This window comes from Microtus ochrogaster, linkage group LG4 (genome assembly GCF_000317375.1).
Source record: "Microtus ochrogaster isolate Prairie Vole_2 linkage group LG4, MicOch1.0, whole genome shotgun sequence".
NCBI classification, from domain to species: domain Eukaryota; kingdom Metazoa; phylum Chordata; class Mammalia; order Rodentia; family Cricetidae; genus Microtus; species Microtus ochrogaster.
The window spans coordinates 41,726,398-41,739,068 of record NC_022030.1 but is presented as its reverse complement, the minus strand read 5'-3'; the positions used below and the strand labels follow the sequence as shown (position 1 = coordinate 41,739,068).

General features: G+C 35.0%; 1 protein-coding gene across 4 annotated transcripts in view; it reads right to left on the bottom strand.

Annotated features, from left to right (window-relative positions):
* Kansl1l (KAT8 regulatory NSL complex subunit 1 like) overlaps positions 1-12,671 on the bottom strand; it is a 72,175-nt gene that overhangs the window by 11,862 nt on the left and 47,642 nt on the right. For all 4 annotated transcript variants that reach the window (XM_026786430.1, XM_026786431.1, XM_026786433.1 and 1 more), the window contains exons 6-7: positions 7,390-7,552; positions 5,078-5,185 (exon numbers count right to left, since the gene is read on the bottom strand). In XM_026786430.1, the coding sequence (XP_026642231.1) occupies positions 5,078-5,185; positions 7,390-7,552 (271 nt within the window). The remainder of the gene's footprint in view (positions 1-5,077; positions 5,186-7,389; positions 7,553-12,671) is intronic.

Below are 12,671 nucleotides of genomic sequence, written 5' to 3'. Positions count from 1 at the left end.
TGGTTTTGGAGCCTGTCCTGGAACTAGCTCTGTAGACCAGACTGGTCTCGAACTCACAGAGATCCCCCTGCCTCTGCCTCCCGAGTGCTGGGATTAAAGGCGTGCGCCACCACTGCCCGGCTAAAAGCAAGATCTTTTATATACCAACATAGTTGTGAACAATCAGGAGAAGCATTACTAGCTAGTTTATAGACTTATTCACTAGTTGTCCCTATAATTTTTATGGACTCTTAATCATGTGATGCATTCTTTAGATCCTCTCTTAAAGTCCTATCTCCAAGAGCTCTGCTCCCTTATTCTTACCCTATACTACTTTAGTAAAGACTGGCCTTTCAGTTGCTTTGTCTGGCATTTCCTCTTGATTAGACTAATCATGTATTTATACAACTTTACTGTTTGACTTTAACCCTACTTCTCTGTAGTCAACATGAGTTTGTAAGTATAAAGCCTGATAGGACAGGATAAAGTGCTGTAGCTTACCTCCCACATTCATTCCACAGAAATACCAGCCTATTTGTAGTACTTGGAAGCACACTATCTTATGTCTCCACAATACGTGTTTATTTCCATTATTTAAAGTCTTACATAATACAAGTCAACACTGCACATATTACGCAACTGTGACAGTATCTAAATTGGCTGCGATACAGTTGAAATTGAGTGTTTTGGGCCCCATACTGAACTTCTTGAATCTGAATCTGCCTTCTAACAATAGTCTTCAAGTAATGTGCTTGCATGTTGTGTTTGAAGAACACTCATTTGGAACTTTCATCTTTATGTAGATTCCAAAATGGCACTTAGCATCTTTACCTTTCTGGAATTACTCGCTATTTCTCATCCCCCTTAATCTCTCTTTTTGCCTTGTCTTAGGAAGAGTTAGTCTAGATTGTTACCATGTTTCTTTGCAGCACCCATAATGGTTTTGTCAACTTTCTTCTTTGCTTCAAATGTGTGTGTATAAAATCAATAACAAAGGAAATTAAATTTATATTTTCTTTTTATTATCTATTTACAAAATATCTAAAAATGTATTTAATTTCCTGTGCTTTACCTTTAATTTTTCAGCACTTAAAAGTCTGCTTTGCACCAAGTACTTTCTCAATGTGGAACCTACTTTTATATAAGGCATAAAAGAATCCTAATGCTTATTTAAGTTGAGAATGGTAGAGAATAAATTAGGGGAAAAGAAACTGGTATACAAAAGAATATTGCATTGGTTTGCTTAGTAGCTTGGCAATATAAAACTCAAGTATATTCTACTTCATACCTTTACAGTTTTTTATTTTATGTGACAGCATGTGACATATCACTATATTATTGATAATTCAATATCAATTCATTTCCTAACATAATACTGCTACCTTTTACGTCAGAAAACAGTAGACCATTAGAAGAAAGGTAATCCCCTTCCATAATAAATCATATGTTCACTTTAGCATATTCCCTTTCCCTGAAACATGTACATTTGATAACCCTACATACCTCAAATATGAAGTCACAATTTAAGTTGGAATATAAATGTGTAGTTATTTTTATCTCCTAATTTACTACTCATCATCAGATGTTGCCTAACATTTCTCTGACTATTATTTGGGTATTCTATAGCTGCTAGACTCAGCTGCTGTCACCACCATCATGAGAAACAACTGTAACAGTCTTTAGAATACTGCATTTCTGGGTTTTTAAAAAGAACTTATTCTCAGGATAAATATCATTGAGTAGAATTTTGTCATATAAAAGGACCTGAACATAGCCTACATTACTGCTTCTGTCTTCTTAAACAGAGATTATTACTTCTTGCCCTAGATGTTTTGTAATTTTTACTATGAAACATTTTAAGACAAAGAGACTATAATAATGACCTCGCATGAATGTGCAGCCATCTTTAGCATAATCAACTAGTGATTAATCTTGTTTTATCACACTCTTGCTAACCTTTAAAATGCTGCAATTTTTTAAAATAAACCTAGACTTTTTATATGTATCATGTCAGCATGAATCTCTAAAAAACTGATAAAGTATAGGTATAGTTAAGTGATCACAATGCTTTGTTAAAAATGACAAAATATTTAATATACAACAATGTTCATGTTTGATTTAATACAAAGTGTGTTAAGCTTAGTCTTTTTTTTTTTTTTAAGTGTGGTGGTGGTGACACAGGTCTTTAATCCCAGCACTTGGGAGGCAGAGACAGACAGATCTCTGAGTTCCAGGCAAGCCTGGTCTACAGAGCAAGCTTCTAAACAACCCATACTACACAGAAACCCAGTCTCAGGTTGGGAGTGGGCTCCAATTGTTTATGTTTATAACTAATTTCTTCATCAGAATTCCAACCAACTCCTTATGTTGAAATTGATTTATATAACAACTTTTTTACATAACTAATTGTAAAACACCCTTCCATTACATTTCAGTATTGTTTTCATCGCCAGATGAAACTAAGATATTTTTAAAAATTGCATATTCTAGTTTATAATTAGCCAATAACATAACTGTCATATTTGTTACTAATCTTACATTATTACAAAATGCTGAGTCATTTCTGAATAAGATTTTTATAACTAATATTAGACTATATTTTTGAAAATAACTGGGCCATTACACAGAGTTTGCACTTCAGTAAATATTCTCAGTAGTTACAAAAGTAGAAATTATATCTGAAATATATATATATATCTGAAATATTACAAAAATTCATCTAAAATTTGTTTTAATGTGCTACAAGAGAAGATATCATAATCAGTCATTATTTAATTCTACTGGGCACAAATAAAAAGTGATTACTCAAACACAGCCTTTGACCCAGACTGCTTTCTAGCTCTTCTTCATTGTGATTTACTTATTCAAGAATAACGATACCTGTCTTTTGTTTTGTACCTTCCAATAGTGTTGGTATAAGACTACATCAAGCATTTGTTGTTCTTGTCATTGGTTTAAAGATTTATGTGTGAGTGTTTTGTCTGCATAAATGTATGTGTATCATCTGCATACTGGTACCTGTGGGAATCAGAAGAAGGCATAAGATTCCTCTGAAGTGGAGTTACAATGGTTCTGAGCAACAATGTGGGTGCTGAGAACTAAAACCAAGCCCTCTGTAAGAACATGAGCTTCTAACTGTTGAGCCATTTCTCCAGCTTCTTGTCATTGATAACTATTGACTAAAGCCTCCTTTCAACACTATAGTAATATACAGGAAGTCCTTGAGCCTTTTGTTTTATATTTACTTAGTTGCTTTGAGTTGGCTTTTGTTCAGTACCATCATACTTTATAACTATAAAGCATTTTAATATATGAACATCTCCTTTTGATCTTTTAAAAATTGAATTTGCTATCTTTCAATATTTTCTCTGAGATAAACTTAAGAATAATTTTGTCCAAAGAGAATATTTTAGCTAGGCATGGTGGCATATGACAAGAATCCCAGGATTTAAGAAGCTGAGATATGAGGACCCTGAGTTGAGAACAGCAGAGCTGTCTCATTGTGTCCCACTTTGGCTGGGATACCTATTGTATCCCAGGCTTCCCTAATTCTGGCAATCCTGCCATCAGCTTCTTCAGTGCTAGGATTATAGAAAAAGAATTCTTAATAAATGTAACTCTAAAAATACTTTCCTGTCAAGTGTAGTGGTGCACGCCTTTTGTTGCAGTACTTGAGATTTAGATCTTTGAGAGTTCAAGACCAGCCTGGTCTAAAGAGTTTGCTCAAGACAGCCAGGACAAACAAGAAACCTTGTCTCAAAAAACAAACAACATCCTTTCCTGATTCTAATTAAAATTCTCTGTATACAACAAAATACAAAAACAAACATCTTAAGTTACAAAGTCTTCTGTTCAGAGCAGTTTATTCTCTCCATACAGGAACATCTTTCATACTGTCCCTTAAAAGTCTAAATTATTAAAAGTTTTCTTAAGGTAAACCCTTGTTTACTCTAGAGACAGTGCCATGTCTTGAATAAAGACTTTGTTACTTTATATATTCTAACTAAGTACTACTGTAATTTATAAAAGTTGGTGGGTTTTTTAAAATCAGTTTTCTCCCTCTGCCTCCCAGAGCTCTTAACTCAGGATCTTTGAACACTGAGCAACACAGTTCCCCCTCAGCACTAAAATAGCTGGTCTTTATGTTAATAAAAACCAATTAACATATATTTGTTTTACTATGGAGTTTTGCAGGTAGATATTTTTACCTGAGAATAATTTGTTTGCCTTCTTTTGATACTAAATTTACAGCATTGTAGACAATCAGAAGTGCTTTTTTCCCCCATTCCATATTATAATTTCCTTGAGGTTCTACTATATACACTTTATTTTTTACTTAAAATTATAGGAGTCAGCTACAATTTATTGTGATTTATGTTGTGAAATAAGTCTTTAAACTTTTTTATCCAGAAAAACTACCAATACTATATATTATAATAGTTCCCAGATCTTGATCATTTCACGATTGTACTCTTTGTAAATATAAACAAAATTGATACTTTCTATGGTTTTGGGGTTTTCTCTATATGTGGTTTAGCTACATTTTTCCTTTTATGTTTTCCCCTCAAGTACTCTTGATGAGCTATGGGATATTTCAAGGTTACCAAGTATACTATAACTCCAGCTTACATGCAATAATTATCTGAACTAATAAAACAAATTGGTATCTTTAATTTACCATATAATAATACTACTTTCTACTTATCAGTACGTCATAACTTTCATTCAATAGATACCATACACTGCATCCTAGGTATGTTTCTATGTTCGTTCATTCATTCATTCTTTCATTCATCCATTCATTCTTCCTCTCCCCTTTTCTTCCCTCTATCTCCCTCCTATTCTCTCTCACCTTCTACCCCCTCCCTCCCCATCTCATGTCCTTGCCTCAAACAGTAAGCAATCCACAAGCTTGTGTGTGTGTGTGTGTTTGTGTGTGTGTGTGTGTGTGTGTGTGTGTGACTTATGGGAAAATGTGTTAAAAATTAAGAAATTGCATTTATTATTTTGTTACATTTTATTTGCTTAGAATGTAAAAAGTAAATGTGGGCAACATAAAAAAACATACAACTGCACAGGATTTGTAAATGTGACGTACCAGATGGTGGCGCTATGATACAGTCACCTACAAATGGATTCTCAGCAAGCTCTCCTTTTACATTGGTCTTCTTAAATAAGTTCTCAAAATGAAAATGAAGGGGAATGTCTGGAAAAACAAAGGAAAACATTGTTTTCAAGGAACACCACTTACATTTTAATACTAATTTTATTTCCTTTTAATAAATAGTACATAAGCTTAGGAAAAGAAAAGTTTATACAGTAAGAGCATTGAGAAGTAGAGGTTATCAAAATAGTTTTCCAACAAGGTTGGTAACAGTGTTTAGAAAGTTAGTAATTTGGTATACTTAATAAACAAGCTAGCAGATGAGTAGCTGTAACATCCCTTTAGTATGTAAAATGAAGAATCATTATAAATGATGAGTAGACACAAATGAACCCAAAAGATCTTTATGAATGCATTTAAAATAATGAAAATGGTCTTTATGAAAACATTTAAAATAATGATATGTTTACATGGTTGTTAAACAGGGAAACACCGCTACATGCATAATATATGAGAACATCAAGTTTCACATTCTTTGACATGAACAAACATAGGTGAAACTAGTTGTATAATTTTAGTCTTTATAGACTAAAATTCACTGAAAAGCTGTCTTCCTTCAGATAAAGCAAATTAAAAATATTGACATATTTTATACTTAAAATTAAGCCATGTTAACATAAGATTACATTAATTTATTGTGTTCTAGGGTGGCAGGTTTGTTCAAGTGCTACATGTAAGTGCATGGAAATCAGAGATACCTCATGGAAGTTTACCTGACCTTCTGCAGTGTGGGTCCTATGGATTGAACACTGTTGTCAGCTTTCTAAGTTCCTATTACCTGGTTATTGAGCCAACCTACTAGGCCAAACGATATTTACTAAGGATTTTTTTCATTCATAAATGCATAACCAGAGCCAATGAGCTAGCTTAGCAGATAAAGGCATTCCCATCAAGCATAACTGAACTGACACCAGAGAACTGATCTCTGATCTATATGCACACATTATGACATGCATACAACTATATAACACACACACTCATTTTAAAGAATGTAAGAAAAAGTCATTTTAAAAGCATGAATAATAGACACCTAAATGCGTCCTGAGAAACATTTTTAGCATTTTTTTGACCTATTGAATGTTTTGCCAAAATTAGTCATGAACATATATATGTGTTCATATATATTATATGATATATATATATTAGGATAGACTAAAAGAGGTAGTCTGTGGATCAGGCTAGCCTGCATCTGCTTCCTTAGTTCTTCCTTAAAGTTTTTTTATCTCCTTGGCTGTCTCAAAGATATACTTTAATGGCAAGTCCATGTGTAAATAGAAATGGAATTTGCTACAAAAATATGAAAAAATGAAATGGAAACATATTAAATACTATGCTTTAAAACTCTTTTTAACCTTTTCAAGAGTTGTTTTCCAGTTATTGTTCCTCCAAAGAGCTGTTCCTGCTCTAGCAGCACACCATCTGCTCTGCCGCTGTGAGAGGAAACATGACATGCAGAGCTGGGCCTTGTTCTTCCTATGTACCTCCCTCGAGTACCTTGTGGACTTTTAGAAAATATTTTATTTCTTTATATCTTACATTTAGATATGGTATTAAAACTAGAATACAAGTACCATGAGGGATTTATTTCTACTTTGAGCACCTATTTACTGAGATGTTTGTTGACAAAGCTTTAGCTTGTAAGTAAAGAAGCTAATCTTACTAGACTAGGAGGTCTTGGAGTCTGGAGGGTAAGTATATATTGATATGATCTCAGAGTTATGATTTAGAATGAGGCTGTCTCAACCCTTCAAGTTATATCAAGAGAGAAGCACATTAGTTCATTCTGAAAGGTAATAGGATTGTGGGTCTGGTGATAAATGACCTCAGCTCCTTGCTCTATTGTTCATTAGCTGAATGACTATGGGTGAATAACCTCTCCAAGTGTAATGTGTTCATGTGTAAGATGAAAAGGACAACAGAGTGTGCTCTTATGGGATAATGAGAATTAAACAAAAATATCCAAAGTTCCAGGGCTACATAGTTAGGTAAGTCTCAACACTCCCCCTCTTCAAAAATAAAACTCAAAACATTTTTAAGAGATTATATTTTAAATATAAGAGATTTTTTTTTTTTTTTTGGTTTTTCGAGACAAGGTTTCTCTGGCTTTGGAGCCTGTCCTGGAACTAGCTCTGTAGACCAGGCTGGTCTCGAATTCACAGAGATCTGCCTGCCTCTGCCTCCCAAGAGATTTTAAAAGATTATATTTCATTATGAAAAAATACTCAAGTTTTCATTAGGTAGCTTACCTGATGGCAGTGACAGCACAGGATGAAAAGAGGAATCTAGTTTCGTAACATGTTCTCTTAACAGCTCAGACTTGGAACTCTGCTCCCAGTAGTCTGAATGTAAAGGTGATTCCATGTAAGGCATCTGTGTTGCATTTAAAAATGCTTCTTTTGAAGGTAAAGTCTACAAGGAAAAATGCATAGGTTTTACTTGCGTTAAGACCTGGTCACACACTTACAATACAGTATGTATCTGTGTGACACTAGAGTAAGTCCTGGTTCGGTAAGTCACTGCGATATAGAATGAAGAAATTAAGCACTGGCCATGTATCTAGAGAGGTGTGACCAGCCCCTTCAGGGTTTTTCAAACTACAGAGCAGTATCTGACACCATCTTTTAGCCTCCTTGAGCACCTGCGTACACATTTTTTGTCAGATTTTTTTTTAGTTAACCTTTTTACTGTTTCCATTATAAAAAATTTAATTTTTTTCAAAGATTTTTATTGTATGTGAGTATTGGTGCCGATGAAGGCTAGAAGAGGGTGAGGGATATTCCAAACGTGACTTTTGTGGGACATTGTACCGTCATGGCTGTACAGGGAATTGAACTCAGGTCCTCTTCAAGAACAAGTGCTCTTAACTGCTGAGCAATCTCACCAGCCCTATTGAAGTTATTTTGAAATGAAATTAACTGTTATCTATTAAGCATGCCCAGCTTTCTTATTGCACCAATGTATGTTTATATTGTCTCAACTACTATGCCCAACTTTATTACTGCGCCAATGTATTTATATTGTCTCCAATAGGAGATATATTGTCCATATGTAATACTAGTTTGAATGTTTTTAGTTAATTCTAAACTCTTTCTTACTTGGAAATCTAGCCATGCTGATAACATTTAAAAGGAATGACATTAATTTATAAAAATTTCAAATGATGTGTGTGGGGCTGGAGAGATAGCTCAATAGGTAAAGAAAGTCCTTGCCAAGTGAGGATGAGAACCTGATTGACTATTCCCAGCATCCATGGAAAACTCCAGATGTGACAACATGCATTTGTAATTCCAGTGCTTAGAAGCATCCTGGAGGATCAGTGGCTAATCAATCTAACCAATTGATGAGCTCCAATTTCAGGAGCCCCTGCCTCAAAAGATAAAGTGGGGCTCTCAACCTACTGTAGTCTGAAAACTTACAGCCTAATTCCACAACTGTGCACTACAAACCCTCCCTTTGTATGAGGGCCACCTATTAAGTGAAAGAATGCTCTCTTATGAGCAAATGGAGACAATCACAGAAAACCATAACTGCATCCAGGCCAAGAGAGCATAGGGAGCTACTTTATTGGTTTTCCAACACAGAGTACTCAGCCTTGAAACCTCATGCACACAACAAAAATGAACTCAGCAGGTTATATATTTGTGTGTGCGCATACAGCTGTGTGGGTTTTTTTTTTTTGAACAAATACAATCAAAAGAAAAAGGTATTAACTTGAGAGTGGCGTGCACCAGAGAAGTTCCATGGAGAGTAAAGGGAGGGAAAGAAGTGATATAAAACTATTAAAAAGGCGGTGAAGAAGACAATGAGTATCAGCCTCTCCTCTCCACCCATAAATGTACAGATGTACACATACACACACCTCCACATAGAAAAGTAAAATTTTAAAAATGATCTTGGTTGTAGGAGCTTTTGGTGTATTGTTTACCAGGATATATTCCCAGTTTGCCAAAATAACATTTTTTTTTCTGAGCCTATCGAAATCACTACATTTTTTTCCTGATAAGTTGCATTGTCGTATTTATAAAGGTCAAGTCAACCTTGGATTGTTTTGAAGAGTCTGAGTAGGGGTTTGTCAGATTTACTTTTTCAAAGGCTCAGCAATTGGTTTGCTGACTTCATATATGTTTGTTTTATATTTCCCTGATTCCTGTCTTACTTTCTTTAGGATTAATCAAGTGCTTTGCTACAATTTTTCTCATTAACATGATCTTTTAGTTTTCTGTTCTTATTGTGTGTGATATACACAGGTGTATATGTTTATGTCTATGTGCATTTGTGTGGGAGTAGGTGCATTCACCATGTGTACATGTGAAGAGCCCAGAGGTTGGTATCAAATTTTCTTCCCCTATTTCTCTCCAGTTTACTGTTTGAGACTGTATCCAATTTAACCTGATACTGGCCAGCGTGTGCCACCACCCCTGGCTCTTTGTATGGGTGCTACAGATCTAAACTTGGGTCTTTATGTTTGTATACAGCAAGCACCTAACTGACTGAGCCCCTCATTTGCTTTTTCGTGCTTTCCTATAGAGTATAATCATCATAATTTTGTTTCGCTCCTAAATTCAGAGTATTGTTCCTTCAGAACTGCTGCTGTCATCTAGCACTTAAAGTATTCATTTTCAATTGCAGTGTCTGTCTTGTCCATTGTAGGCCATATGTTGTTTTGGTAACTTTGCTTTCTCTTTAGAAGCTTTAAGATCGTGTGTGTGTGTGTGTGTGTGTGTGTATGTGTGTGTGTGTGTGTGTGTGTGTGTGTGTGTATTCATAAATTTCATGAGAATCTGTTTAGGTGTGGGCTATTCACTTAATTGACAACTGAGTAATTAATGGACTTGTTCAAACTAAGTATATACTTTTTACTCAGGTAACAGAAATATATGCTTGTGTTCTAGAAAATTCCCTTGGCCTTATATTCCAATCCTTACAAAGGCAGATTAAGTCCAATAATTTTATTTCTAATTTCTACAGACTGAGTTTTGCTTTATGAGTATCATAATAGTCTGTTCTGGAAGTTATATCTCTACCAAGGTCAGCTTTAGTCTCTTCATCTTTTTCTTTCCTTTCTCCAAAATCCTACCTTCTCATTTCTCATTTTCATTCTATTGTTTTCCAAGAGACAGACTTGGTTAACATTTACATTTTGTCTTTTTCCCAACTGAATATGAGCTCCATGAAGGTGGGAACCCTTCTATCTTCTTCACTATGGTATCTCCAGTGTCTAAGAATTGAGTGGCACACAAGTAATGTTTCTTACTAGAAGAGAGAAGTAAGGGAAGTACAATACTGCTCCTCAAGTACAGCACTATAAAGTCTAAATATTCCACTGATAGACATAAAAGCCTCTCTTCCCAATAGAACTCCTTCCTGAATGATGTTTTATATGCACTTACGGAAGTTAACTGTACCAGCTTGAACTTACTGGAAGTTTGTACTTTGTAAGGCTCATTCATAGTAATCCGACCTGTGCTCTTCTATTATGAAAGGGAAGATAGAATAATGTTAGCCCTGCAAATTTCTCCAAAACAAGAAATATTGGGCAAAAAAATAGTAAAAATAAATAAAGAAGTTGGAGAAGAAAATGTAGCATTATATTGGGCAAATGTGATAGAGAAAGAACTATTTCATACACAAAGAGGGAAACAAAGGACTACGCAAAGTTACAAATAGAACACTTGTGTTCTGAAGAAGTTATAACACTTTCATTCACAGCACAGTGCAGTTGTAAATCAGATGCATGAAGAGAATCAGGTCTGCTTCATGTTCTACCATGTCCTAATTCTTGGTATTACTGTACTATTATTAGCACATGTCTGAATTGGGAGTAACTTTTTCTATTTCTTCCCTTCTAAAACTTCCTCTATCATGTCAAATCAGTTAAGACTAGTCATTCATTGTACACAATGTCTTTGTTTCAAGTCTTTTTCCTTCCAACTCAGTCTTTATTACATTTAGTAGATTCTAATAATTACCTATTTCTCTAGTCTCTCCTTATTGCAAACTGACCTTTTAAAGGCACCATAATAATCATGCAAAAATAGTACTTCTGACATTTCACTTCCCCAAAACAAAGCTCTTCATGGATTTCCCCAACTAATTATTCTAATTCGTTGAATCCTTATCCTTCTCATTCACACTTGATGAAGACTTACATGGCAGACATTGATATATATATATATATATATATGCATGCATACATACATATCCTCTTAATGTTAGTCTCAGCATGACTATAAAATAGACATACTATTTTTCCTGTTTAATTTCTCAAATGGAGTTGCCTATGGTTCCAAAGCAACTCTGGAAAATTCCTTAATGAAAGTGGGCACAAATTCCTCCCCTTCTTACAACTACACCCTTTTAGCCTCCACTTCTTATAAAAAAGATTTCTATTTCTGTAAGGTTAGGGAGATGGCTTAGCAATTAAGAGTACTTTCTGCTCTTCCAGAAAACCGGCTTTGCTTTGCAGCATCCATGTCAGATGACTCATAGGCATTTATAACTCTAGGTCTTAAGTATCTGGCACTCTTTACTTTCACAGGTACCTGTACTCCTGTATACCCACTTACACCTAGTTAAATAAAATTAAGTCTAAAAATCTTTTTTTCAGAGATTTGTAATTCCATCCTCTTTACTTTGGGATGGCCAAGTGATTTGCTTTGTCCTACAGAGTGGAGTGGAAATGGTATTTGTGGTTGGTATCGTCCTTGTCATCCTGGGCATTGTTCTTAGGTGACATGAAAGGAAGCCATTTTTACTCATTGAATATGAGACCTCACAAGGTAAATGGAACTGAAGAAGCCAGCTGTCAACTACCTGCCAGAGGAATGAGTGAGGCTAGCTTCCCATAGTATGGCACATCCGCAGCAATGTAAGAAACTGCACGGCTCAAGGTGGAGCTCGGTGTCAGAGTGCTTGGCTGAGGCAAGCCTTGGGCTCTCTCTCCAGTGCTGACAAAAGGTGCAACTAGGGTTACGGTCCAGTGTGTTTTCTAAGTCACATACATGAAATGACCAAAAAGTGCTACTTTCCTCTAAGAAATCACTTTCAATTCTTAGTAAAATTTAAAACCATCCAGACTGACCCACAATTACATACAGCATATTTTCTCACAGAATTAATATTATACATGTAGTAAATTGAATTCTCCAACTCAAATTCCTTGGAATGTAGAACTGTTGCAATGAGGCATTCCTTTACCAAGAAGGATCTGAAGAAGATACTCTACAGGGTAAAGCAGATGAGGAAGAGCTGGGTTCTCAGTAGTGGACTATTGCTTAAATGATACTTAAGTCACCTCCTTTTCTTCATTTAATTAGACAACTCATGCCTGGAATTAGCCTGTTTCCTCGATCTCTATCATTTGGTATTTGTTACCTACAGTTTATTCTCTCTACCCTCAAGAGATTATCTGAGACATTTGGGCTGAAATTTATCTGTATGTGTGCCTTATTTCTCCAAAAGGAATTTAATTTATGTAAAATCATATTACTTTGAACTTTTTCTGTTATTTTTTTAATCAAGAAAAGTT